Source organism: Electrona antarctica, assembly GCF_951216825.1.
Source record: "Electrona antarctica genome assembly, chromosome: 8".
NCBI classification, from domain to species: Eukaryota; Metazoa; Chordata; class Actinopteri; order Myctophiformes; family Myctophidae; genus Electrona; species Electrona antarctica.
Genome location: NC_136789.1, coordinates 56,862,375 through 56,889,335, shown reverse-complemented (window position 1 = coordinate 56,889,335; position 26,961 = coordinate 56,862,375). Strand labels below are relative to the sequence as shown.

Here is a 26,961-nt window from a genome sequence, read left to right as displayed (position 1 = left end):
GGGGGGGGAGGGGGCGTCCCTCCCTGTAATGTCATGCTGTCAGCGTAGTTCACACACACACACACACACACACACACACACACACACACACACACACACACACACACACACACACACACACACACACACACACACACACACACACACACACAAGTGTGATGTGTTACATAACTAGGTTCAGTCTCTCATCTGATAAACAGTTCATACAGTAGTTGAGAGAGAGAGAGAGAGAGAGAGAGAAAGAGAGAGAGAGACTAAAGAGTGAGAGAGAGAGCGAGAGCGAGAGCGAGAGAAAGAGAGAGAGAGAGAGAGAGAGAGATACTAAAGAGTGAGAGAGAGAGAGAGAGAGAGAGAGAGAGAGAGAGAGAGAGACTAAAGAGAGAGAGAGAGAGAGAGACTAAAGAGTGAGAGAGAGAGAGAGACAGAGAGACTAAAGAGTGAGAGAGAGAGAGAGACAGAGAGACTAAAGAGTGAGAGAGAGAGAGAGAGAGAGAGAGAGAGAGAGAGAGAGAGAGAGAGAGAGATATAGATAGATAGATCGAGAGCCAAATGTAGGTCACTTTCCCTGTGACCTGAACTAGTGATCCGAACTAAGCTCACAACACGTTACCTTGCGGGATTTAGATTAAATTCTTGTAAAACTAAAAGTGTGACATTTCATTTGTATGATTTTGGGGCGACTTCCTGCCCTTATACTGTAGTACAGTGACAGAAAACAGAGGAAATAGTCAGGGAGTGACATTCAGCAAAGGTCCGTCAGGATGGGGAAAGGAACGTGCGACTCGTCAGACTGCAACAGAACTATGCGCCTTAACCTCTAGGCCATCGCCATCCCTTGTGTGACATTATTTTTAAATGTTTTAAATATTAATTAGTTTTAAAGTAGGAAATAACAATAACAACGGGTTCGGAAACAATATAAACTAGAAATGCACTCTATCTGGCAAGTGGCAACTTGCACCATGCGCACAAGTAGGCCATAAATGGCCTACTTGTGCGCAAGCAGAGCGCGCAAGTAGCCTGCTGCCCACAGACAGACAGACAGACAGACATACATACATACGCAGCCGACCACAGTACTTGCGTGCTCTTGCTTGCGCAAGTAAAAAAAAACTACAGCAATTATATATTCTCCAGCGAATGTCTTAAATACAACAAGACCATCCAGTGAAGCATTTCACACACATGCAGCTAGGTGGATGAAAGTGGGTATGGCTGCCTCCTATAGGGGTGCGACGATATAGTAACTGCATTCTATTACGGAGGCAGTGCCTTCACCATTAAACAAACTGCCTCGCTGATAGGGGGTTTTGTACCACGGAATGTCATTGTGTCTATTTTCAGGATTCAAGGATTCAATACTTTATTGCCATGTTAACAGAGTTGATTGGAATTTGTTTCAGTGGCACTCATTGCAGTAACGGGGGATAGAGACAACAACTAGAACTACACAGCTGCAGCCATATTTCGGCGCTGCCTTCAGCTTTCTTGCATCGCGAGAGGAAACAAATAAAATAAAAGGTGGGGGGTGGGAGGGGGGGGGGGGGTAGGCGAGGCGGGTGGGGTGGGGGGACCCAACTTTTCACGGGAGATAGTAATGACAACCCCCCCCTCCTCGAAATATTGAGACGGAAAACAGACCTAACGGGGTGTGTGTGTGTGTGCACGCGTGCGTGCGTGCGTGCGTGCGTGCAGTACTGATGCACGCAGTCATTTCCTCCTGTTCTTTCCATCTGACCTCCTCTCATTCAGTTTCTCCTCTCTTTCACTTTCTTCCTCTCCATCACCTGTTTGCTACTCTGGACATTGCTACTCTCTCTCTCTCTCATCTCATTTCATCCTCTCACTCTCTCTCTCTCTCATCTTCATCCTTCAGTTTGACAGGTAGTTGATAGAATTCACACCTCTCCTCTCCTCCGTTTCCTGCTGAAGCTTTCTGTGAATCAGCTCAGAGTCCGATCCGCTCCATTTCACAGAAACCTGCAGATCCTAGAACGTACCATACCGTATATGTACAGCTGCGTTATTATTGTTCTGTCCAAAATGTTTGCACGCATTCTTTGCTTTCGGGGTACACACCTTGTATATGTCCAAAGCCATTACTTTTCAGGAAATGGAAGAAAGAATAAAAAAATAATAATAACGTGTGTTCCATTTGATCCCATGTTATTTAGTCACAAGCTTTTTTTTAAAAATACTTTTCATTGGTTCAATATAAATCCTGTATAGAAACACTTAACCACTTTCACTTTCAAAGATAGCTAACATAGCGGGAATTGTTGCTATTGTGTGATACTGTATAGTGTTGTATAGTCACGTCCACCTGAAGCTCGCTGTGTGCTTGCCGGTCGGCTATTTTCACAATTTTTGGGGAAATTGATAGAACGATTATTATTTACATTTTTTCCTGTTTTGAGATATTTTCTTTTGAAAAGGTTTTGAAATAAAATAAATAACACCCGCCTGATGTGAGGGGCGCTCTTATCATCGTACATCTATCATCAGACACTATGATGATGTCTGTGTTTGTGAAGCACAACGTTTGTGCACACGCACCAAAAGCTGGACATATGAGTCCTAGCCGAGAACTGAAGGCGACCATGGCACAAATCCTCCTCTTTTATGACTCAACAAAATGCTCACATCATCCAACCATGCAGCCACTGACCCGTCCGCCCGCCCTTCGGGAACCAGCTCAGAGATGACGAGGAGTCAGCTCCATTAATGTTTCACTCCCAAATCTAAAAGAAAAATACGGGGGGGGGAGAACACAAAAGGTGACAGAACAGGGGATCCAGGTCACGCCCAAATACATCCGTTCATGTAGGATGCTGCTGTGTCGCGGAAATAATGACTCACGCTTCGCAGCTCAGCCTCTTCTATTGCATTCTGGGTTATGACCTTTGTCACGTGTTTCCTGTCATCTGTACTCTGTGTGACAAAAACAGAACAGAGAGAGAGAGATCGAGAGCCAAATTTAGGAGAAAGTGATGTCTCACTTAGTGCTTGTGATTCTGACTTCCTTCCTGCCTCTGTCTGATAGGTCGAGCCACAGGAAGTACAGCCTGGGTCGTCCGGACCAGAGAGACCTGAGCGAGACCCTGGCAGCCACTCAGGGCCTGGCGCACATGGTTGCCCAGGCAACCACACTCTTCCAGGTAAACATTCCACACGTCAATATAGACGCTTTCATATATTCAAACGTCTTTGTGTTGCTAGCACAGGGCTTCTCAAGCTGTGGGTCGGGACCCCAGGGGGGCCCCCCACATGATTTTTTTTTTTAAATAAAGAAACATTATTAGGTGAATATAGTAATATTTTCGTTATTATTGAACTTTTTTGTTGACATCGGAATTGGCCAATATGCATGCGATAGCTCCCGATTTTTAAGCACTTTTTTCAACTTTGTGTTCCTAATTTGGGCATGTCATTATGCAGTAGGTGAAAGCTCTCAAAAGATTGCATTTAATTTAAATCATAATAGGTCTTCAGGCTCACAATGTGCACGACACGTTGTGAACTTGCAGATAATCTCTATAATCACTATTCACTATAGGCTATATATTTTTTAAATGATTATTTTACAAAAATGTGATTAAAAAAACAAAATGGGCTATCTCTTTTGCTTCTTAATTCAATACTGTATTCAAATGCGATTATAGTCCAGCAGCTGGGCTTGTGGGGTGGGAAATCATGAAAACCCCCTAGTTTGACATGTCACATGCATGCTACTTAGGCCTGTTTTACACTGGCAGCCACATCTAGCCTGAATGTAGACTGAATCAGATCTGTGTCACTTCAAGATAGAAATCCGATTTGCTTAAATAAGTCTAAATGCAGACAGGTCACATGGAATCCGATTTTTTCAAATGTGACTTGAGTCACATCCAGAGGTGATTTCAAATCCGATTTAAATCCGATCTGAATGCAACGACCACATGAAGTGACCTGAGTCACATATCAAGCGATTAGTAGCGCGACCCGAGCGCTACTAACATGACGTCATTACAGAGCGCGAGTATTTTTATTTAAGTAAACAAACGAGAGAGAAAAACAACCAAACGAGAGCAAAAGAAAACAAGCTAGAGGACAGAAAAGAGAGGAAAACAATATTGCAACACACGTTTGTTTTATAGGAATAATGTCACTTCATTATGTAAGCACTACAGCGGAGCGGACAGACGATGACATCTGTACCAAAGTCCTGACGTCACTCGCTCATCCCTTGGTCCAGGGTCGAAAAAGTTAAATTTTAAATCGTCTCATATAAGCATTGTGGTCCAAAAATAAATAAACTGTCAAAACGATATGTCGGGGAGGTGTCTCTGTATCGTTCAGTCAGTCACTCATATTTGATACAGTCTCTTTCTAGCGAAAATGTTAATAATTCGGTGGCAGTAACATTAGAGTTTTCTGCTCTGTCAGTTGATTCTTTATATCCATTTGAGTCAAACCGCTGTGGTCATTTGTTTATTTTTGGAACACAGTTCTTCTTTGACGCGATATGAAGAAGTTATTGGAATTCCGAAGGGGGGGTGCGGTTAAATGCAAACCGGGTAGGATGAAATGACGCTCCTCGGGGAGGAGACACTGGAGGATGCCTCCGTTACTCGGACTCCGTACAATATTCTAAACTTCTCTAAATGTACAGAAACATGGCCGTTTATGAGGATATATGAGGAGAACGGCTACACGCGGTCCTATCTGCAATGTCAGATAGTTGTTGGTTAAAATAGAAAGGAGAGCTCATAGTCCCGATGCCAAAAATACTTTTTAATGTATTGTATAATGACTCTCGTCAGGTAAATAAAATCATGCAAAGGACATACAATGAGTGCTGGGATTTTCTTCACCTCAACTTATATCTTGAGCCTTGAACCTAGAAGGATTTTGTTTTAACCTGGAGTGCTGCATGTTGTCTGCTACGGCAGTACTTGTTTCTCAATGTATTGTATAATACAAAATATTTTTGGCATCGGGACTACGAGCACCTCCCTACCGTGTGCGCTCCTAATGTTTTTGTTAGATTGTTGTTGGTTACCACGGAAACCAAAGCAGATATGTCGATGCAGGGCGGCTTTGCGGTGAGTTGTTAAAATCAGTCTGAATGCACAGATCGGATCTAGTCACTTGCAAACGGTAGTGTGAATGACTGGGCCAAAAGATCGGATTTGAGAAAAAAATCGGATTTGAATCGGAACTGACTTTATGTGACTGTAGTCTAAAGCCGGCCTTAAAAGCATAAGGAAAGTTTGGCATTTTTGACATTTTTTGCCTTATAGGATCAGGATGTTCACAAGAAACCCCTATAAAAAATGCTCAATACTGACATCCGGTCAGCAAGTGGATACATGAATGTATGTATTATAGACAATATTTTAGGCCAAAGAAAGACTATATACCAAATTTCCCACAACAAAAGAAGCCTGTTGGCTGACTATTATGTTTGAGCAATGGATTCAATGGATTAGTTGGATGATGTTATGGTTGCAGGTTCCAGAGTTCTGGGGAGGTCAGAGCGCCCTCGTCCCCAGCGAGGAGTCACTCCTCCTCCTCGGGGAAGGAGGCGATGGTGGCATGGAGGTGGCGGAGGAGGAGGAGCAGGCGATGAAGGAGAGGAGGTGCCGGCTCGAGCGCAATACCCAGCTCCTCCTGAAGGAGGCGGCAGAGAAGAACAGGGGCTGGGAGACGACACACGCCGCTGCGGGCAACCATGTCGAGCTGTCTTCTAAACAGGTGTGTGTGTGTGCGCGAGTGCGTGTGCATGCGCGCGTGTGAGTGAGAGACAGAGAGAGAGAGAGAGAGAGAGAGAGAGAGAGAGAGAGAGAGAGAGAGAGAAAGACTGGGAGAGAGAGAGAAAGTGGTATATAGTGGACTGGTTCCCAAACTTTTTTCATGTCAAGGACCCCCAAATTGACACTAATTAGCCCGCGGACCCCCATTAGAAAACATATGCCAGGGAAACCCCATAAACAAGATGGTTACGGCTCTAGCAATGATTCTCAACCCGTTTAATTTCAAGGACCCCCTGCAGTTTGACATGCATTAGTCTACAGACCCCCATTTAATGGCATTTCTATATCTTGGACCCCCAATGTATATTGTAAAATCAATGTTAATTTAACTCTGAGTGTACAGATGGAACCAAATGGACCCGTTATGGTCCATTTGGTTACAGACCCATAAGGGTCCACATGGTTCCAAACTATCATTTAGCTGGGGACCCCCTGGAACTCCCTCAAGGACCCCTGGGCTATATATATAACATGCGAGGGATAATGAATGGCTACGTGGTCATCGTTGATAAATAAATCACAGACGGGGTGATTCGCCACCGATGCAGAGCGGACGTCGCTCTGCTTATTACACGGCTACTTAATAAATAAATTCATAAATTGACCCAAAAGGAACAACAAAACGAAGTGGCCGTCGAGCCCAGGCACAAGTCACTGCATCGTCCATTTCTCGCTTCAAAATGTTTTCAAAAACATTCTTGAGAGCAACGTTTAGCTGTAAATGGTCATGGTGTGTGTGTGTGTAAAGGCTGTCATGTTGGATACGGCATAAAATCCAAGCAGCGCAGCCAGGTGCTCTGAGGCTTTGATTAGACAGCGGTCTGTTATAGAGCGGAGCGGTCTGTTATCAAGAAATTACATGCAACTGAAGTCAGCGATTGACCAATCAGAATCAAGCATTCAACCAAGCTGTGTAATAAGTATATATAATTAGTTCTTATTTTGTAAGCTAGCTTTTCTAAGTTGCCGTTTTGAGTGTTTTAATTTCACATTAAGCTTTGGCAATGTAAACGTATGTTTTCACATGCCAATAAAGCTCCCTTACTGAACGAATGTTGTAATTATAATGTTTATAATTGAATTGAATTGAGAGGCAGACAAAGGAGGCGGAGAAAAAAACAAGGGAAAGTGGGCCGAGCGGAGAGAGTGAATATTGAGGATGAACGAAGGAAATACAGAGGAAGAAAGAAAGGGAAGTTATCAAGCAAATATCAATCAAACTTAGATGCTCAGAAAAGATGGATCCACAAATAAATGTTGTTCTTATACACTATACAGTAAATTCTCTCTTGTAGTGGTTTTCAACCAGTGGTCTGGGGACCTTGGCAAAGTTCCAGGTGGTCCCCAGCTAAATGATGACGTGTTGGTAACCAAATGGACCCGTATACTGTACATCTTTAACTCTTGAGAGCGTAAAATTGTACGCTCTCAAGAGTTACATTACTGTTAAACATCCGCATCACTTCATTCACAAGAAGTCTACACAATTCGAGAATGTGTAGAAGAATTGTTATTTTTGACGAACGTTTCCCAAAAGCACGGAAGTGTAGACAAAATCTTATCCAACGAGAACAAAATATTCTTTTGTTTCGGAGGCTATTAATGTCATCAAATAAATGGCGGACCCGTGGCTCAAAATAGTGGACCCTCTCCCCTCCCCCCTCTCCTCTCCCCTCCCCAGGTGGACGATGGCTGCCCGCTGCCCCTGTGGCGCTGCTCCGTGGAGGTGGAGGCCCCCCGGGAGGAGGTGCTGCACCGCCTCCTCAGGGAGCCCGAGCTGTGGGAGGAGGAGGCGGGGGGGTGGGCCGTGCGCCGGGCGTCCGTGCTACGAACCCTGGCCGGGGGACGCGCCGAGGTGTACCGCTGCCTGCTGCTCCACGAGGGAGGCCTGGGGAGCGCACTGGCCCCGCGGCCCCCGCGGGACCACCTGCTGCTTAGGTACCGAGGCCAGGCGAGGCCCAGGCTTCATGTACGGCCTAACAGCAAAAATTAAGAAAAAAATTAAATAATCACACATTATTATAAATAATTATACATTTTGAAACAAACAAATCTAAGAAATGCCCTGAATAAAACAAATGTGAAAGTAGCCAATCTACAAGCTCACAACGTGGCGCGAAGAGAGACTATTGTGCACTTGTAGATCTGCTATTTTCACTAGATTGGGTCCCTGAAAAGTATCCTGTTTGACTTCGCTCTCTTGTTTTGTTTCCTGAAGAGCTTGGCTGTATTATTAGTTTATACTGTATTGGAAGTCTGGGGAAGGAAATAGAGGTATTCTAAAACAAAACAGCACAACAATATTCTCTCAAGGGTTACAGTTGTTTAGAGTGAGTAAAGAGACACAACTCAAATTAATCCGAGTGACTGTCCTTTGGGTATAGAGCGTCGCAGTCCCGCCCCGGCCTACCAGGGCCCAGGAAATTATTCTCCGTTCATTTTCCTCAGACATTTCAAAAAGTATTTATTTAAAGACCTTTTAAGCCTCGTACAAAGCCAGCTCTTGTCGTGACAAATCATGACAACAAAGACAATTTTTTGGGCAAAAATATTGTGTTTGTTGTCATGATTTGTCACAACTCGAGTTGGCTTTGTCCGCGGCGGCGTAACAGTCTTTAAATAAATACTTTTTGAAATGTCTATGGGAAAAATGCATTGGGACTTATTTCCTGGGCCTGGCGTCGTCATGAAAGGGGGCGGGGACTGCGACGCTCTATAGTTTATTTAATTAAGCCAGAAATGCCCAAATAAATACATGCCCAAATGACTTCATTTTCAGAGCGTTCTGTAGAGTCTTCCACTTGATTGTGGTGAGACCTTCATTTTAAAAGACAATCATTTTAAAAAGTAATCAAGTTATTTTGCACACAAAATGAGGGAAAATGTCTTTAGTTTAAGTAAACACATGTACATTTCCAATCAGAAGAGAGAACCCCATTCATCAACTTCACTTGCGTAGAGCAGTGGTTCCCAAACATTTCATGTCAAGCTAAGGACCCCCAAATTCACACTAATTAGCCCACGGACCCCCATTTGAAAAGATTTGCCAGGGACCCCCATGAGAAAATATTTGTACGGCTCTAACAGTGATTCTCAACCCGATTAATTTCAAGGACCCCAGTTGAGGACCCTCAATTTATAGTGTAAAATCAATGTTAATTTAACTCTGAGAGTGTACAAATGGACCCATTACTATCATTTAGCCTGGGACCCCCTGGAACTCCCTCAAGATTGTTTTCTCATGCCAATAAAACTCCTTTGTATTGAATAGGGGCAGCGACGCAGCGTGCCTTCAGCACTTCTGGTATTATGTATTTTTAATTCATTTGTAGGAAATAAAATAGAAAAAAACTAAAGTTTAAGAAGTAGTGAAAATAGTCGATCACAGCGTGGCGTGGACCGTGAAGCGACGCGCTGCTACTTTCACTAGTTTGGGTCACAGGCAGTTTGGGTGTTGAGCCAAAACATTTGACTGTTCTAACGCAGGGGTTCTCAACCCGTGGGTCGCGACCTCTCGGGGGGTCGCCAAGTTATTTTGGGGGGTCCCCAAAATATTAAAAAAAAAAAAAAAAAAAAAAGATTTTTTTTTAAATTTTATTTTCACGATTTTTCAAAAATAGCAGACCTACAAGTTCATAGCGCGCCACTCGGTGGCGCGCTATGAGCTTGTAGATCTGCTATTTTTCAATAGCTAAATTATAACAATGCTTAAAACATCAAAAGGGGTTCCCGCCCAAAATGGTTTAAGGTTATTGTAGCAGTCAATTTATATTGGGGGTCGGGAGGGGGCGGGGCGGGGGTCCCGAGACATTGCCAAAGCATTTCCGGGGGTCCCCGGCCAAAAACGTTGAGAACCCCTGTTCTAACGTGCTCTGTCCTCTCCTGCTCTCCATGCAGGACGTGGCAGTCGGACCCGAGTTCCGGTCCCGTCTACCTGTCCAGCGCCTCCACGCAGTTCCCAGCGCTGCCAGCAGAGGGCGTCAGGGTGCAGGTGTCCAGCTGCCTCTACCTGCTGGAGGCTGTGGGAGACAAGAGGACCAGGCTCACTCACCTGGACCGCACTGACACCAGGTGAGAGACTGACTCACTCACCTGGACCGCACTGACACCAGGTGAGAGACTGACTCACTCACCTGGACCGCACTGACACCAGGTGAGAGACTGACTCACTCACCTGGACCGCACTGACACCAGGTGAGAGACTGACTCACTCACCTGGACCGCACTGACACCAGGTGAGACTCTCCCCTGGTGAGCAGATGACCAGACCAGATGTCCCTCTTTGCGTGGGACAGTCCCTCATTTACAAGAAAGACTTTTCAGGCGTCCCACAGATTGAGACCCTGCCTGTCCCACATTGTGACTGGCAGGCATCAGTGTTCACATTGAGACCCTGCCTGTCCCACATTGTGACTGGCAGGCATCAGTGTTCACATTGAGACCCTGCCTGTCCCACATTGTGACTGGCAGGCATCAGTGTTCACATTGAGACCCTGCCTGTCCCACATTGTGACTGGCAGGCATCAGTGTTCACATTGAGACCCTGCCTGTCCCACATTGTGACCGGCAGGCATCAGCGTTCACATTGAGACCCTGCCTGTCCCACATTGTGACTGGCAGGCATCAGTGTTCAAATGCCCCAATAGTTAGTCCCCTAATAGTTGGCTTTCTGTTGTAAAGCTCTCTCATTCGCTCTTTTCCTGCAATATGTATTTTTAAGCCTGTTAAAATAATAAATAATGATAAATATCCCCTATAGGCTACAGTACCAAGTCAGCCATATACCATGCACCCATGACCAAAGTTTTAAAACTAAATGTGAGACGCCAGAGGGGTTTAATAACAAAATGATAGGTAATATTAGAGGCCTGTGGTTGAATATGACATCAAGGCATTTGATAGTAACTTAAGTAATAAGTTGCAATAACCCATACCTGTACGTCCCGTCCCACTTGTCCCGATACTTCTGTCCCTCAAATGATCACCCTATAAGTGAGAGACTCACTAACCTGGACCACACTGACACCAGGTGAGAGACAGGACAGGCACAGACTGACTGGCATGCGGATGGACGGTCGACGGACTGACTTAACCCGCATTTCAAAAGTTGCTGTGAAAATAGCCTGTCTACAAGCTCACAACACGTTGCCGCGCCGCGCGTTGTGAGCTTGGTGATAGGCTATTTTCATAGTTAAGGAATGAAATTAGATTTGTCTTAACACATTTAGACCTGAGCTCGATTCTACAAAATGTCTTCTAAATGATGATAGTTTTCTGAAAACCCTATGTTTCCATGTCAGTGGTACTCAAACTATTTCATCTTCATGTCAAGGACCCCAACAATGATATGTATTTGGCCTCCGAAGTCAATCTCAAAATATGTTGTTCCAGGGAACCCCCCAGAAGCAAAGATTCGAGTTAAAAATGTTCGCTCTGAAAGAATATATATTCCAAATTCGCGCCAGATTTCCACGATTTAAAGAAAATAGGCACTCGGTTCCGCGCTATGAGCTATTTTCAATAGCTAAAGTATAAAACATCAAAAGGGTGGGTGGCCAAGGATGGGTTAAGTAGCTACATTTCTGAAATTCTTATATTTTTTAAAGGGGTGATCAGTGATCTACTCTAGACCTAAATCCCGGCCATCGTGTCTTGTGTGTTACAGGGGCAGGTCTCAGGAGTGGTACCACACAGTCAGAATCTAATGCTGTCCATATCGTGTCTGTGTTACAGGGGCAGGTCTCAGGAGTGGTACCACAGTCAGAATCTAATGCTGTCCATATTGTGTCTGTGTGTTACAGGGGCAGGTCTCAGGAGTGGTACCACAGTCAGAATCTAATGTCCATATTGTGTCTGTGTGTTACAGGGGCAGGTCTCAGGAGTGGTACCACAGTCAGAATCTAATGTCCATATTGTGTCTGTGTGTTACAGGGGCAGGTCTCAGGAGTGGTACCACACAGTCAGAATCTAATGCTGTCCATATCGTGTCTGTGTGTTACAGGGGCAGGTCTCAGGAGTGGTACCACACAGTCAGAATCTAATGCTGTCCATATCGTGTCTGTGTGTTACAGGGGCAGGTCTCAGGAGTGGTACCACACAGTCAGAATCTAATGCTGTCCATATTGTGTCTGTGTTACAGGGGCAGGTCTCAGGAGTGGTACCACACAGTCAGAATCTAATGGTCCATATTGTGTCTGTGTGTTGCAGGGGCAGGTCTCAGGAGTGGTACCACAGTCAGAATCTAATGCTGTCCATATCGTGTCTGTGTGTTACAGGGGCAGGTCTCAGGAGTGGTACCACAGTCAGAATCTAATGCTGTCCATATCGTGTCTTGTGTGTTACAGGGGCAGGTCTCAGGAGTGGTACCACAGTCAGAATCTAATGCTGTCCATATTGTGTCTGTGTGTTACAGGGGCAGGTCTCAGGAGTGGTACCACAGTCAGAATCTAATGCTGTCCATATTGTGTCTTGTGTGTTACAGGGGCAGGTCTCAGGAGTGGTACCACAGTCAGAATCTAATGCTGTCCATATTGTGTCTGTGTGTTACAGGGGCAGGTCTCAGGAGTGGTACCACACAGTCAGAATCTAATGCTGTCCATATTGTGTCTGTGTGTTACAGGGGCAGGTCTCAGGAGTGGTACCACAGTCAGAATCTAATGCTGTCCTTATTGTGTCTTGTGTGTTACAGGGGCAGGTCTCAGGAGTGGTACCACAGTCAGAATCTAATGCTGTCCATATTGTGTCTGTGTGTTACAGGGGCAGGTCTCAGGAGTGGTACCACAGTCAGAATCTAATGCTGTCCATATTGTGTCTGTGTGTTACAGGGGCAGGTCTCAGGAGTGGTACCACAGTCAGAATCTAATGTCCATATTGTGTCTGTGTGTTACAGGGGCAGGTCTCAGGGGTGGTACCACACAGTCAGAATCTAATGCTGTCCATATCGTGTCTGTGTGTTACAGGGGCAGGTCTCAGGAGTGGTACCACAGTCAGAATCTAATGCTGTCCATATCGTGTCTGTGTGTTACAGGGGCAGGTCTCAGGAGTGGTACCACAGTCAGAATCTAATGCTGTCCATATTGTGTCTGTGTGTTGCAGGGGCAGGTCTCAGGAGTGGTACCACAGTCAGAATCTAATGCTGTCCATATCGTGTCTGTGTGTTACAGGGGCAGGTCTCAGGAGTGGTACCACAGTCAGAATCTAATGCTGTCCATATTGTGTCTGTGTTACAGGGGCAGGTCTCAGGAGTGGTACCAGTCAGAATCTAATGCTGTCCATATTGTGTCTGTGTGTTACAGGGGCAGGTCTCAGGAGTGGTACCACAGTCAGAATCTAATGCTGTCCATATTGTGTCTGTGTGTTGCAGGGGCAGGTCTCAGGAGTGGTACCACAGTCAGAATCTAATACTGTCCATATTGTGTCTGTGTGTTACAGGGGCAGGTCTCAGGAGTGGTACCACAGTCAGAATCTAATACTGTCCATATTGTGTCTGTGTTACAGGGGCAGGTCTCAGGAGTGGTACCACAGTCAGAATCTAATGCTGTCCATATCGTGTCTGTGTGTTACAGGGGCAGGTCTCAGGAGTGGTACAACAGTCAGAATCTAATGCTGTCCATATTGTGTCTGTGTGTTACAGGGGCAGGTCTCAGGAGTGGTACCACAGTCAGAATCTAATGCTGTCCATATTGTGTCTTGTGTGTTACAGGGGCAGGTCTCAGGAGTGGTACCAGTCAGAATCTAATGTCCATATTGTGTCTGTGTGTTACAGGGGCAGGTCTCAGGAGTGGTACCACACAGTCAGAATCTAATGCTGTCCATATCGTGTCTGTGTGTTACAGGGGCAGGTCTCAGGAGTGGTACCACAGTCAGAATCTAATGCTGTCCATATCGTGTCTTGTGTGTTGCAGGGGCAGGTCTCAGGAGTGGTACCACAGTCAGAATCTAATGCTGTCCATATCGTGTCTGTGTGTTACAGGGGCAGGTCTCAGGAGTGGTACCGCACAGTCAGAGGACACCTCCTGGCCTTCAGGCTGCTCTCCATCAGAGACTCATTCAGACCCGAGCACAGAGAGAGCACCATATGAATCCCCTCGGCAAAAAGTAGTCCGGTCTGCACACAAGCTCTCAACCAACGTGAGGCGACGTGGCGCGCTGCGGCTAGTGTCCCAGCCAGACGCTGGGATTCAACTCGTTAAGAAAGAAGATTGGAACATTCGGAACAGGAGTAGACATTGACTTTTGAACTCCACGACGCAAAACGGATATGAATGATTATTGAGGATCTCTCTCCCTTTCTCTCTCGCTCTCTAAAATGCAGACTAAATTACTCAAAGGGGTAATTTCACTTTAAACACTTGGAGTCATTTTAACTTCTACTTGGATTTGTGTGTGTGTGTGTGTGTGTGCGCGTGTGTCTGTGCGCGCACCGCATAGTTTTATTTTTATTTATTTGTTTTGATTAGTAAATATGTAGATATTTGTTAGCCATGTGACACCAGGTGACTGATATTATCATTTTTTTGTTTTTTTTAACCAATAGGGAAACTTACATTTTGGCTTTTCATCGTTTCATCGTGTTAACATTTTCTAAAATATAATATTGCACCAAAACGTAAGTCCATACATCTTATTCTTCTTAGGGAAGGGGATCCTTGTTTGACCACGCAAAAAACTCGGACGCGTGTCTCAGAGAATTGAATGATTGTCAGAATCGTTTTGAAAGTTTAGAACATCCCACCCCTAAAAGCGATTGTACAACTTAATATATATTGTTCCTCTCTCTTGATGTCTGCTTATCCTAGCTGTGTGTGTGTGTGTGTGTGTGTGTGTGTGTGTGTGTGTGTGTGTGTCCGTGCGCAACAGACCAGGTAAACATAACACAGTCAAATCCTCAGTTCCAATACTGAGAGTGTACAAAATGGAACCAAACGGAACCATAATGGTCCATTTGGTTCCAATGGTACACTTACAGATTATCACTGAGGATTGTACTCTGTACTGTGAATATATCCATGTACATACACACCTGCACCACATGTAATCTGTCATACTTTCCCAAAGTTTATTTAACTAAATATATTCAAATCTATGTGTTTATTTAATTAAATTGATTTACAGGAAAAAAAAAGGAAAAAATCGTTATCTTGTTTGCCGTTGTGTGGGAAATCTGTATTTATCTGCCAAAGCAAGTAATTCAAATGTTGACTTTTCAGTGATCTCGGCTCCTGTATTTTTGCGTGTGCATGCGTGCACAGATTAAGCCGATTATCATTTGTAGAGCAGGTTAAATTAATACCATGGCTTGATTTTAAAGCGTAAAATCGTCAAGATGTAATTCTCTTGGAGTTACCAACAGATACATGTGAGGATTATTTTCTGCTGTGAGTCGCGGAATTTCTGCCGAAAAGATATTTTTTAGACACTACTGTATAGTAAATTAGTAATAATAATGTAAGCCTCTACAACAGTGGTTCCCAAACATTTTCATGTAAATTGGGACCCCCAAAAAGACACTAATTAGCCCACGGACCCCCATTTGAAAACATATGCCAGGGACCCCCATAAGATCTAGCAGCGATTCTCAACCCGTTTAATTTCAAGGACCCCCAGTTTGACATGCATTAGGCTACGGAGCCCCCATTAAATGGCATTTCTATCTCTGAGACCCCAATTTATATTGAAAAATCAATGTAAATTTAACTGAGTGTACAAATGGAACCATTAGGGTCCATTTGGTTGACCCTCAGGTCAAAAGCTGTGCCAAACCAGAAACGGATCGTGTCAAAGGCAGTGTTCTCACAGGATCCAAATCTCTCAATTTAGGGGCGGCAGTGGCTCAAGGGTAGAGTGGCCGGATGGGAACAGTTCGATCCCGGGCTCCCCCAGAGTTAGTGTCGAAGTGTCCTTGAGCTCCTTGAGCAAGACCCTGAACCCCTAATTGCTCCCAATGTGCAGGTTGGTGCCTTGCATGGTTTCCTCCGCCATCGGTGTATGAATGTCGAATGTGTGTGTGTGTGTGAGAATGTAATGCACAAAGCGCTTTGGATGAAAGTGCTATATAAATAAATGCACCAATTACCAATAAAATGGCACCATTTCTGTACACAGACCTCTGAGACAGAGTCTGTGTACAGAAATGGTGCCATTTTATAATGAGCATTAGTGAGGACCTAGCCTGACACTCAGTCTGAATTTTCATTTCGTTTCACTTCTCTTAATGGGCGTGGCTAGCGATTCAGGGCTGGATTACATAATGTTGTCCAATATGTCCAGTATGACATAGAAAATATAACTTTTATACAATAGGGGTGGTTGTATTTTGTCTATACCCGCTCTTCTACCGAGACATTTAGATCATGTCAAAGTCTCACCCATGGACACAGGATCTGACACGGATTCCTCCAGTACATAGAAAAGCACTATAAAAGTCATATGTATTATTCAATGTATCCCCAGAGCAAGCATGCAGACTCTAGTGGCTCAATGGTCAATTTGGTAAAGGACTGAGTAATAAGTACTAGTAACGGATTACTCTTCTCGAGTAACTTGCCCATCCCCAATTGGGATGACGTATATTTTGGATACTGAACTGGATATCTAGCCCCCACTGCCGTCAGTCAGCAGTTTCATTTCAGCATCTTACTGTACGTTGAGGACTTCTGCTTTGCTCACATGTGACTTGATGAATCATGTTTGATTTCCGATGGAATATCGTTTTCTTGTCGTTTACAATGCATACTTTGGGTAAGTGGAAATTACATTTTGCAGCAGATGTTGCTATAATATTGTCCTGTGCTATAGAGGTGACGACAGTCTATCATTTCTGAATGTTTCCACCAAGGTTATTACATATAGCTTTGAGTTTTTATTTTGGTCAAGTTTCGACGTCCAGTTTTCATCATCAGTATTGTTTCAATTCGTTTTTAACCCATTTAGACCTGAGGACGCATCCGTGTCACCTCATAGCTTGTAACCACTTTAACCATTCATTGAAGCTTTAGCTGTTGAAAAATAGCATTTGCATTTGCAATTTTTGAAAAATGTGGCGCAAATATTTGAATATATATTCTTTCACAGTGAACGTTTTTAACTCATATATTTGCTTATGTGGGGGTCCCTGGAACAACATTTTCAGATGGTGGTCGGCGGCCAAGTACAGATAATTATGTGGGTCCTTAACATGAAAAGCTTTGAGCACCAATACTGATACGTTTTTCAGAAAACTGTGATCTTAGTGGGTTTTTATTAAGTATCCGATATTACCTATAGAGGGTATGCGTGTGACATCCTCAATCATCATCATACCCGGAAGTAATGTGGAAACGCCTACAGAGTGGCAAAAAACTACTTTCTGACCTTGACAGCTCGGGAGGGTCCCTGGAACAACATATTTTCAGATGGGGGTCGGAGGCATATTACATATAATTTTTGGGGTCCTTGACATGAAATATTGAGAACCACTGATATAGAAACATGAGGTTTTTCAGAAAAAGAAAATACATTTTAAAAAGACATTTTTTAAATTTCGACGTCAGGTCTAAATGGGTTAAAGGGGGTTTGCTAGTTTAGTTTTGATTCGTTTTAGTTTTTTCATTGTAATATGGGTTAGTCAGAAAAAAATGCAGGCTTAGCCGATCCACAAGCTCACATCAGATCGCCACATGTTGTGAGCTTCCAGATCGGCTAATTTCACCTCTCTCTCTCAAAATATTCGGAGAAATATTAAACTAAGGGCACGATCACGCCACACTTTTATTCTACCTAAGAGGGTGGATTATGTCAATGCATTTCAATGCGAATGGAGTGTTTTTTTTTTTGCAGAAATCCGCTCCATTCCCATTGAAATGCATAAGCGGAATCCACCCTCATTGGTAGAATAAAAGAGTGGCGTGCCTGTGACCGTGCCCTAAGGACATTTTCTCTATGATCTTAGTTTTAGTTCGTTTTGTAAAAACACACTACCGTTGCAGGTTATTTATTAAGTTGATTCTTTGTTATAGTTTTATTTAACTAAATTACCGTGATCCATGCAGCATGAACACCGTGATGCACGGTGTACAAATCTACAAATATTTAGAAAATTGCAGATCTACAAGCTTGTAGATGCGCTATTTTCAAATGGTCAAAATGTATAATATAGGGCTGAAGTGTTTAATGTATGTTTTGTAATAATAATCAAAATCTACAAAGTAAATAGCAACTAAAGTTTTCAAAATTGTAGTGGAGTAAATGTATAATATTTGCCTCTGAACTGTAGTGGAGTAGAAGTAAAAGTACTCGAAATTGGAAATATACTCAAGTCAAGTTTGCATCACATTATGGCTGAGATTTCACTTCCTGCTTTCTTTTTCTCTGCTTTAGGAGGTTTTATCAAATGACTTCCCAAGTTCCCTTTAATTCACTGCATTGCTCCACATCTGTTGCTGATTAGACAAAATAATACATGTGTTGTTTGACATCCGAGATGTGAAAGTACATTTAAGTACTGTACTTGGGTAAATGTTTTAGGTATTTGTACTTTATTTGAGTATTTCCATTTTCCAACAATTGTACTTCTACTCCATTACATGCAAATGTTGTACTTTTACTCCACTACATTTATTTGACAACTTCAGTTACCTACTAGTTACTTTGTAGATTGTGATTACAAAACAATACAATAACCACTTCAGCTCTATACACATTTCGGCTATTTTCAAAAGATCTTAAATACATTTGAAAACTTGAAATGAGACAAATTCTGCATAATGAGTACTTTGTACATTTGGTACTTTAAGTACATTTTGAGGCCAATACTGTTGTACCTTTTCTCAAGTACATTTTGAATTACGGACATTTCCTTGTAACAGAGTAGTAGTTATTAATATATATCCTTAAATCTTGTTTAAAAAGAATCTGCCTAACGATGATGTCTCCGGTAGATGGGTTTCTGAACTGCCCATATAGCCCTCCTATGAGACACAGACTGGGTAGAAAATAATTGTGGCATTTTATCATGAACATTATAGTGAGGACCAATTATATGAAGATAGGTTGTAAAGTGGTGAAGTGGTCCTTATAGTAAAACATTTGAATACTTTTTCCACCACTGGTGAAATAATGTTTTAGTGGGAGCTCTGAAGACTACAGTTACATAGTTATAATATCACTGCTGTCTGGAAGAAACCACCTAACTCCATTTTTTAGGTTTTTGATTATTATTATTATTTTTTTTTTAATTTCAATAAATTAATGCTATTGAGCACCCTTTACTGTCGGTTGGTTCAAAAAATATTGAACCAATGGAAAGTATTAAAAAGTGCTTCGGCGAAAACCTCCTACAACTCCATTGGACCCTCAAACTATATCTGCCAAACCAGCTAACTCCACCCATTTAGTCTCTCCTTTCCCCATAAATCAGTGCTATATTGAATACCTTATACATCTGTGTTTGGTTAAAAAATATATTGAACCAATGAAAAAAAAGCGCTTTGACAAAAACCTCCTAACTCCACTTGAGCTGGATATTTCTTTCGGGTGCGTTCGGAAATTCGCACTGAGCGCACTGATGTGCCCGACCTCTTGTTTATTCAGTGCACTCGAGGGGGGGGGGGGGGGGGGGGGGGGGGAGGGGTTGTCGTTCGAAAATCTAGTGCGCTGCGTATGCCGAGTGCTTGCACTGACCGGCCCGACTCAGAAGTTGGGGGTTGTCCAGTGTGCGTGCGTCACTGCGGTGTCTCGAGCAATCCCCGGCTGCAACATTGTAGAGATGTGACGTTCGTGAACGAGTCGGATCTTTTGAACGGCTCTTTGAAAGGAACGATGGGATCCGGTTCACAGTAGGGAGCCGTTCCTTTTTAGAGGAGGAGGGGGGCAGGGGGGTTTCAACTGGGGGGGGGGGGCACTGGGGAGACACTGGGGAGGCACTGGGGAGTGGGGAGTCCCTAGGGAGGCCCTGGGCAGATATTGGGGAGGTACTGGGGAGGCACTGGGGGGGACACTGGGCAGACATTTTTTTTTTTGCCCCCCTTCCCCCCCCCCCCCATCGGGAACGTCGTTCAAAAGAGCCAGTCTTTTGAACGACTCTTTGAAAGGAACGGATCCCAGAGATCCGGCTCCCTTCAAAGAGCCATAAATCCCATCTCTACAACATTGGTACTTTGAGCTTTATTATTACACAAGCATCAATGTGTATAGAACCAACAGCAGACAGGCTAATGTTATGAATGACCTTTTCAATGTTACAGGAAGCCGTGTTGTTTTAACTGGTCGCTCGTAAATAAGCCACACTCAGTGCGCTCTACGACATCACCCCATTTCCAAACGCACCCTTAATTTCCTGAAAAATTAACATTAGTTAGTTAGGTGGTTCCTGCCAGACAGCAGAGATATGGAAGAGAGACTTCCTGTAGTGTTAAGCCCTAACCAAAGGGTCACCATGCAACTCCTTGGGTCCAAACGGTTGCAAGGAGTTAACGCTAAAACCGACTCGACCCTTTGGTGTGGTTTGGGCCATTGCATTCCATGCGTTGAATCACTAGGGACGACGCGCGTCAACGTGCAACAGGACATATCACACCACAGGGACAACGCTAAAACCGTCTTGACCCTTTGGCATGGCTAGGGCTTTAAAGTAAAGCGCAGCACTGTCACAACAGTCAGTAGCTTCCAATCTCAGTCTCCGAGGAGGAATCTGCTGATTCTTTGCGCACAAAACTTGACAAAAGAGAACATGTTGGACGTTCGATGGAATATAATTTCTCTCGTTTACGATGCATACTTTGGGTAAATGGAAATGTTCCAAACGTGTTAGCATATCTGGCACTGTATTTTCCTAGCCGATACCTGTAGACATGTTGCCTAATTCCTGCATTCCCCCCCCAGCTCAGATGCATCCAAAACCTCCAAACAAGCTCTGCACTGCTCCAGAATTATCCTTTCTGAACAGTAGGTTGCAAAGCTCCAGCTCCATACGACAGAGATACGCGCATAACGAGAAGGTGTTTTATGAATGCATCACTCCATCTGGAGGACATAGATATGCCGTTTACTCGTGTTTGGCTGGAAAATGGACACCTAAATCAACATGTGAAAGTAAGTGAGTTTGTCGATATTAGCTTATAATTCAAGCCTATACGCGTACGTTCTGTTCCGTTTGTAGTTGTGCGTAAAAGTAAAACAAAAAAGTGGAGTAGCCTGTGCTTCATCTTTACTCCTACTGTCCCTTGCCGGAAATGCCATGTCCATGTCTATTGATAAATGGCATATTTAATGATTACAAAATGGGACCACGTGATATGAATATGAACTCTCTCTCTCCCTCTCAGCAAGCAGTCAGTCACGCTGATTTCCATAGTCGACATTCAGCAGCAGCGACAATAATAATACCAGATTGCCCGGTGTTCCCTGGTGCATCTCCTACTGTTTGTCTTCTTCCTGACTGCGCTCCAAATAGAGCTTGGGGGGGGGGTTCAGGGTGTCACTCGCCGAGCCCACTCCATGACACATGTTTGTGTTTAGTGTATAAAACCCAACTAAATGTCTGTATGCGTGTTGTCGGTCTCACCGGGTTGATGGCGCTACAGTCAACGATCACCACCAGGAGGAGCCCGCGTCACCTCTGCTCAGCAGTCAGCGGCGATGTCATGTGACGTCCAAATCCTTCATGAGGACAGTCGAAGTCCGAGGAGCGGAGCGTGACACAATGTTGTATCGACAGTGACAATATACAAAGTCCAATATACATTAAAGTGCAAAGATTTTTTGCAAAGATGTCATGTCACTACGAAGAGCACAAACGGCGACGGCTCCAGACATTTGTGAAGTGGGGGGACTATATGGGGGAGCGGGGGGCTAATAGATTTTGGTTTACATTGTGGGGCTAAGCCTCCACCAGAGGGGGCTTAAGCCTCCACCAAAGGGGGCTTACGCCTCCACCAGAGGGGGCTAAAGCCCCACCAGCCCCACCAGGAGCAGTCCCGCACAAATGCGTCTTGCATAGGTTGAAAAATGAAAACGTATCCAACAAATACAGTAGAAAATAAGTACAAAAATGCTAAACAACAATAACGTTGATGTCTTTCAGTTGTCCACTGTCCCGATCCACCAGAGGTGGTGAATGCAAACATGTCGCGTGCGTTCCGGCCGCACACCAACGGCAGTGCGGTGAGCTACCGCTGCCACAAGGGGGCGCTCATGGGGCACGAGCAGCTCTGGTGCACCGACGACGGAACCTGGAGCTCCCCGCCCCCTGCGTGTATAGGTACCACTGATGTCACGCGCAGTTGTTGATGTTGTCTTGGTCATACTACAGCAGGGGTTCTCAACGTTTTTGGCCGGGGACCCCCGACAATGCTTTGGCAACGTCTCGGGACCCCCGCCCCGCCCCCTCCCGACCCCCAATATAAATTGACTGCTACAATAACCTTAACCCATTTTGGGCGGGAACCCCTTTTGATGTTTTAAGCATTGTTATAATTTAGCTATTGAAAAATAGCAGATCTACAAGCTCATAGCGCGCCACCGAGTGGCGCGCTACGAGCTTGTAGGTCTGCTATTTTTGAAAAATCGTGAAAATAAAATTTAAAAAAAAATCTTTTTTTTTTCTTTTTTTTTAAATAATTTGGGGACCCCCTAAAATAATTTGGCGACCCCCCGAGGGGTCGCGACCCACGGGTTGAGAACCCCTGTACTACAGCATCACACAAAAGCATCAAAAGTAGCAACTCTGCAAGCTTGAAACGCGACGAGGTGCGAAGCGACACGTTTTGAGCCTAATGTGGATCTGCTATTTCTCGCTACTTTTTAATTTTAATCGTGAAAAGTAACAGTTTGGGACATTTGAGCTTTACACCGGACAGAGACTATATACACTACTTCTTACGACACAGACAGTGAAAATCAGGCCCGGTTCTTCCTACAGGCCGACGAAGCAACGGCTTCGAGCGCCATGGGGGAGGGGCGCACAGTGTCTGTCAGTTGCATTAATAAATGTACAAAACTGTGACACTGGAGTAAATCAAGTTTACAAGTTCAAACATGTCAATGCAGGAAGGCATTTTGCACTGTATTGTCGTAGAGACAAAGTCAACTTACGTGTAGTTGCGATGCCGTTTACACATTTTCTACAGCAGGGTTCGATTTCCATTCTGTATTATTGAGGGGCTATATTCAGCTATAGTGTAGATTTGTATCCTATAACACAAACATTAACATATGTAGACGAGCAAATCGGCTATTTCTTCCCAACAAACATTAAATGCCATTGACAATGAATCGAGAATTTACGTCATATGTGTCTGAGCAAATCGGTATTTTGGTTAAATTCCCATTGGCAATGAATGGAGAATTTACGTCATATGTGACCGGGTGAGCAATGCAAATCGACATGTTACGTCATGATGATGTATAGGACGATAAGAATGCCCCTCACTTCACACGGCTGTGATTTTTATTTTTTTAACGGCCATTACAGGAACGTGTCCCTCCCCAGACGTGCCAAACTCTTGGCAGTCGGGGACACTCAGGCCGCCGTACAATCCCAGAGACGCCGTGTCATTTCACTGCGAGAGAGGCTTTGAGTTGGAGGGCCATACCAGCATTGCCTGCGGCGCCGATGGCCAGTGGCAGCCTCATCTTCCCACGTGTAGACGTCAGAAAGGTAAACCACTATTAATACTGGTAGTTTGATTACAACAATTCCACTAAATGTATTTGAAACACTTTAGTTACTGGTTACTTTGTAGATTATTATTATTATTACAAAACATAGCCTACATTAGCCATTTTGGCAAATTTGAAATTAGCTGATCTACAAGCTCACAATGTGTCACGGTGTAACGCAGTGTGAGCTTGTAGATCTGCTATATTCAAAAGGTTATTTTTTGAGTGGTGTAAACCACTCCAACAACTGGCTTTGTACCTGTGTCTGTTCGTACCAAAAAAATCACACCCGTGTGAACTGAGTGGTGTAAGGTCTTATATAGACTGATCAGCTGTGGTCTGACGTAATGTCTGACGTAATGAAATCACACCAGTGTGAACTGGGTGACCATAGCAACCATGCAAATTTTTTGGTACGAACAGACAGACAGACAGACACGTAAACTAACAAAGCCAGTTGTAGGAGTGGTTTACACCACTCAAAAAGCGATGTACTGTACTGATGTCTGTCCGTACCAAAAAATATCACACCTGTGTGAACTGAGTGGTGTAAGGTCTTATATAACCTGATCAGCTCTGATCTGACGTAATGTCTGACGTAATGAAATCACACCCGGGTGAACTGGGTGACCGTAGCAACCATGCTCATTTGTTGAGCACAGACAGACAGACACGTAAACTAACAAAGCCAGTCGTAGGAGTGGTTTACACGACTAAAAAATGAGCACGGTTGCTATGGTTAGTATGTGACGTCACTATATAAGACCTTACACCACTCAGTTCACACGGGTGATTTTTTGAGTGGTGTAAACCACTCCTACAACTGGCTTTTGTGTGCATAAAAAAATGACCATGGTTGCTATGTTCAAAATAATTTCTGACGTAATTAAATCACACCCGGGTGAACTGGATGACCGTAGCAACCGTGGTCATTTTCTCTGCGCAAAAAAAGCCAGTTGTGAAATCACATCCAGGTGTGATTTCATTACGTCAGATCAGAGCTGATCAGGGTATATAATACCTTACCTTATATAATACCTCACATCAGACATTACGTCAGACCACAGCTGATCATGCTATATAAAACCTTACACCACTCAGTTCACACGGGTGTGATTTTTTAATATACATTTGAAAACTTGAAACGGCGGCACATTCTGCAATAATGAGTGAGTACTTTTACTTTTGGTACTTCAAGTACATTTTGACACCAATACTTTTGTACTTTCACTCAAGTACTCAAGTAAAGTATTTCTAAATTGCACTTAAGTACATATTTTTTGTACTTTTATCCACCACTGTCCCTTTCCCTCACAACTTTTTGCCCTGAGCCAGTTGCTAGGCAACGCCTTGCTCACCCCCCGCACGCACCAAACGTGCTCACGCATGCGTAGACTACGGTTATATAATTAGGCTCTTCCATGGCTCTGTACGCGAAAACTACGTCGCTATCCGTTGTGCTGATCAGACATCCGAGGTTCGGATCTGATTTCAGATTTTTTTTTAACGCATCGCGACTGAAATATAAACGTTTCTCGAGAAAGATAGCTAGCGTGAGCTAATGCTAACAATAACATTACAATAGTGGTCTGCGAGCGGGGAAAACGGAAGTACTTGAGTAGTAATCTCCACAATTCCGTACAAGCTATTTACCACTTGTGGCCACACGGCCAGTCTTTGTGTTAACCTGTCCCTTCCCCTCATGGCTGACACTGTCTCATTACAGATATTTAACCTGTCCTTCCCGCGTGTAGATGTAAGTAAACCGCGGTTACTTGTTATGTTACACACTTTTTTTGGTAATGTTCTGTTTTTTTCCTCACCCATTTGTTTGCGTTTTGTTTTTCAGGGCGCGGACGTTACCGAAACCCTTCCCAAGCGCCTTGATACATGCACGTGGTGGAATTAATAATACAAACGGCATTCTTCAGACAAAGACTTAAGTACATGCTGTGGGGAGAAATATCATTTTAGCATTGCATTTAGCATATAATTGTAACAATTTTGTATATCATTTTAACAATGTTGCAATATGTTTTATCTTTTGTGATTAAGCTTAAAACTAAGCTACGGGTACATTATAAAATGAGACGCCTAAAACATTTTTTTTTAAAGAGCTAAAACTTGAATCAACAGATTAAAGTATGATTGAAAATAAAGTGAAATCCGGTATGTATTTATTCTTGATGGTATATAGGTATTGAACTAGCTCTACTCCAGCCCCTGTTCAATGGGTTTGTCCCTTCTGTCTTTTTTAATGGCCTAAAATATTGTCTATATACATACATTCATGAATGCACTTGCTGACCAGCTGTTGGTATTGAGCAATTTCTGTTATAGTTAGTCTGTTAAGTCAGGGGTTCTCAACGTTTTTGGCCGGGGACCCCCGGAAATGCTTTGGCAATGTCTCGGGACCCCCGCCCCGCCCCCTAATATAAATTGACTGCTACAATAACCTTAACCCATTTTGGGCGGGAACCCCTTTTGGTGTTTTAAGCATTATGTTATAATTTAGCTATTGAAAAATAGCAGATCTACAAGCTCATAGCGCGCCACCGAGTGGCGCGCTACGAGCTTGTAGGTCTGCTATTTTTGAAAAATCGTGAAAAATAAAAATAAAAATCTTTTTTTTTTTGAAAATAATTTGGGGACCCCCTAAACTAATTTGGCGACCCCCCGAGGGGTCGCGACCCACGGGTTGAGAACCCCTGTGTTAAGTAGCATGTGACATGTAAAACTAGGGGCATGTTTGGCAAAAAACACTCCTTGGGCTAAAAACAGCCCTAGCTATCACCACAAATGTGATGAATTGAAATGTGATGAGGTCAGCACATTTTGGGCACATTTGGGCAAGTGGCTTTGGCCGTTTTTAGCTCAGTGTTTTTGTATAAAAATATAAAACATAATATAATATAATATAATATAATATAATATATAAAACAAATTGCTCAATGCTGACAGCCGGCCAGCAAGTGGATTCATGAATGTATGTATATAGACAATATTTTAGGCCAATAAAAAATACTTACCAAATTTCCCACTTTAAACAAAAGAATCACCTTCTGTCTCTTCACTCGGCCACTCCTACATTCCATTCGATGTCGCTTCAGCCCCAGTCATAGGAAGATCGCACCATGGCTGGACTGTCACAAACAAGCTAGACACCCTTCAGCACCAAGGATAGCGAAAACACACACAATGCAACTCTTAACAACCAAAACCCATCACTAAATCTGCCAGTGAGGATCACTGTTGCCATCATGTCAGTACCATCTCATTATGTAAGTATTATGGTCACTATTAGCTCTGATCCATAGCTCTAAATGCGTTTCATTTAGAGCTATGTTACTCTCAACTTCCGCCGCTCGCATTAATGCAGACCAGCCTCTCCTCTTTAGCGTAAATAAAAAGAACGTTTTTGCTACTCACCAAAACATAGGTGAGTTGTGTCATTAGAAAGCCTACTTTCCTTAGTGGACGCACTCTGAGCCCCCCACCACACGTATAAACTGTACTTGTTGGCCAAATG

At 43.7% G+C, this 26,961-nt stretch overlaps 2 protein-coding genes across 3 annotated transcripts in view; both read left to right on the top strand.

Annotated features, from left to right (window-relative positions):
* LOC306928864 (rho GTPase-activating protein 7-like) overlaps positions 1-14,138 on the top strand; it is a gene marked incomplete at its 5' end in the record, with an annotated part of 31,586 nt that extends 17,448 nt beyond the window's left edge. Inside the window, 5 exons of the mRNA XM_079509138.1 lie at positions 3,044-3,158; positions 5,494-5,736; positions 7,477-7,733; positions 9,693-9,866; positions 13,768-14,138. Coding sequence (XP_079365264.1) covers positions 3,044-3,158; positions 5,494-5,736; positions 7,477-7,733; positions 9,693-9,866; positions 13,768-13,876 — 898 coding nt within the window. The 3' untranslated portion in view covers positions 13,877-14,138. The remainder of the gene's footprint in view (positions 1-3,043; positions 3,159-5,493; positions 5,737-7,476; positions 7,734-9,692; positions 9,867-13,767) is intronic.
* A 2,296-nt stretch (positions 14,139-16,434) lies between these two features.
* LOC306928432 (C4b-binding protein alpha chain-like) lies at positions 16,435-25,669 on the top strand. Of its 2 annotated transcripts, XM_079508536.1 has the most exons (6): positions 16,443-16,535; positions 20,655-20,864; positions 21,856-22,032; positions 23,245-23,430; positions 25,159-25,188; positions 25,282-25,669. In XM_079508536.1, exons 1-5 carry the CDS (start codon positions 16,481-16,483, stop codon positions 25,164-25,166), a joined length of 636 nt encoding a protein of 211 aa, XP_079364662.1. In that variant the 5' UTR covers positions 16,443-16,480; the 3' UTR covers positions 25,167-25,188; positions 25,282-25,669. The 2 variants fall into 2 exon arrangements, with proteins under 2 accessions (XP_079364663.1, XP_079364662.1); XM_079508537.1 differs by lacking the exon at positions 20,655-20,864 and having other exon boundaries at positions 16,435-16,535.
* The last annotated feature ends 1,292 nt before the right edge of the window (positions 25,670-26,961 follow it).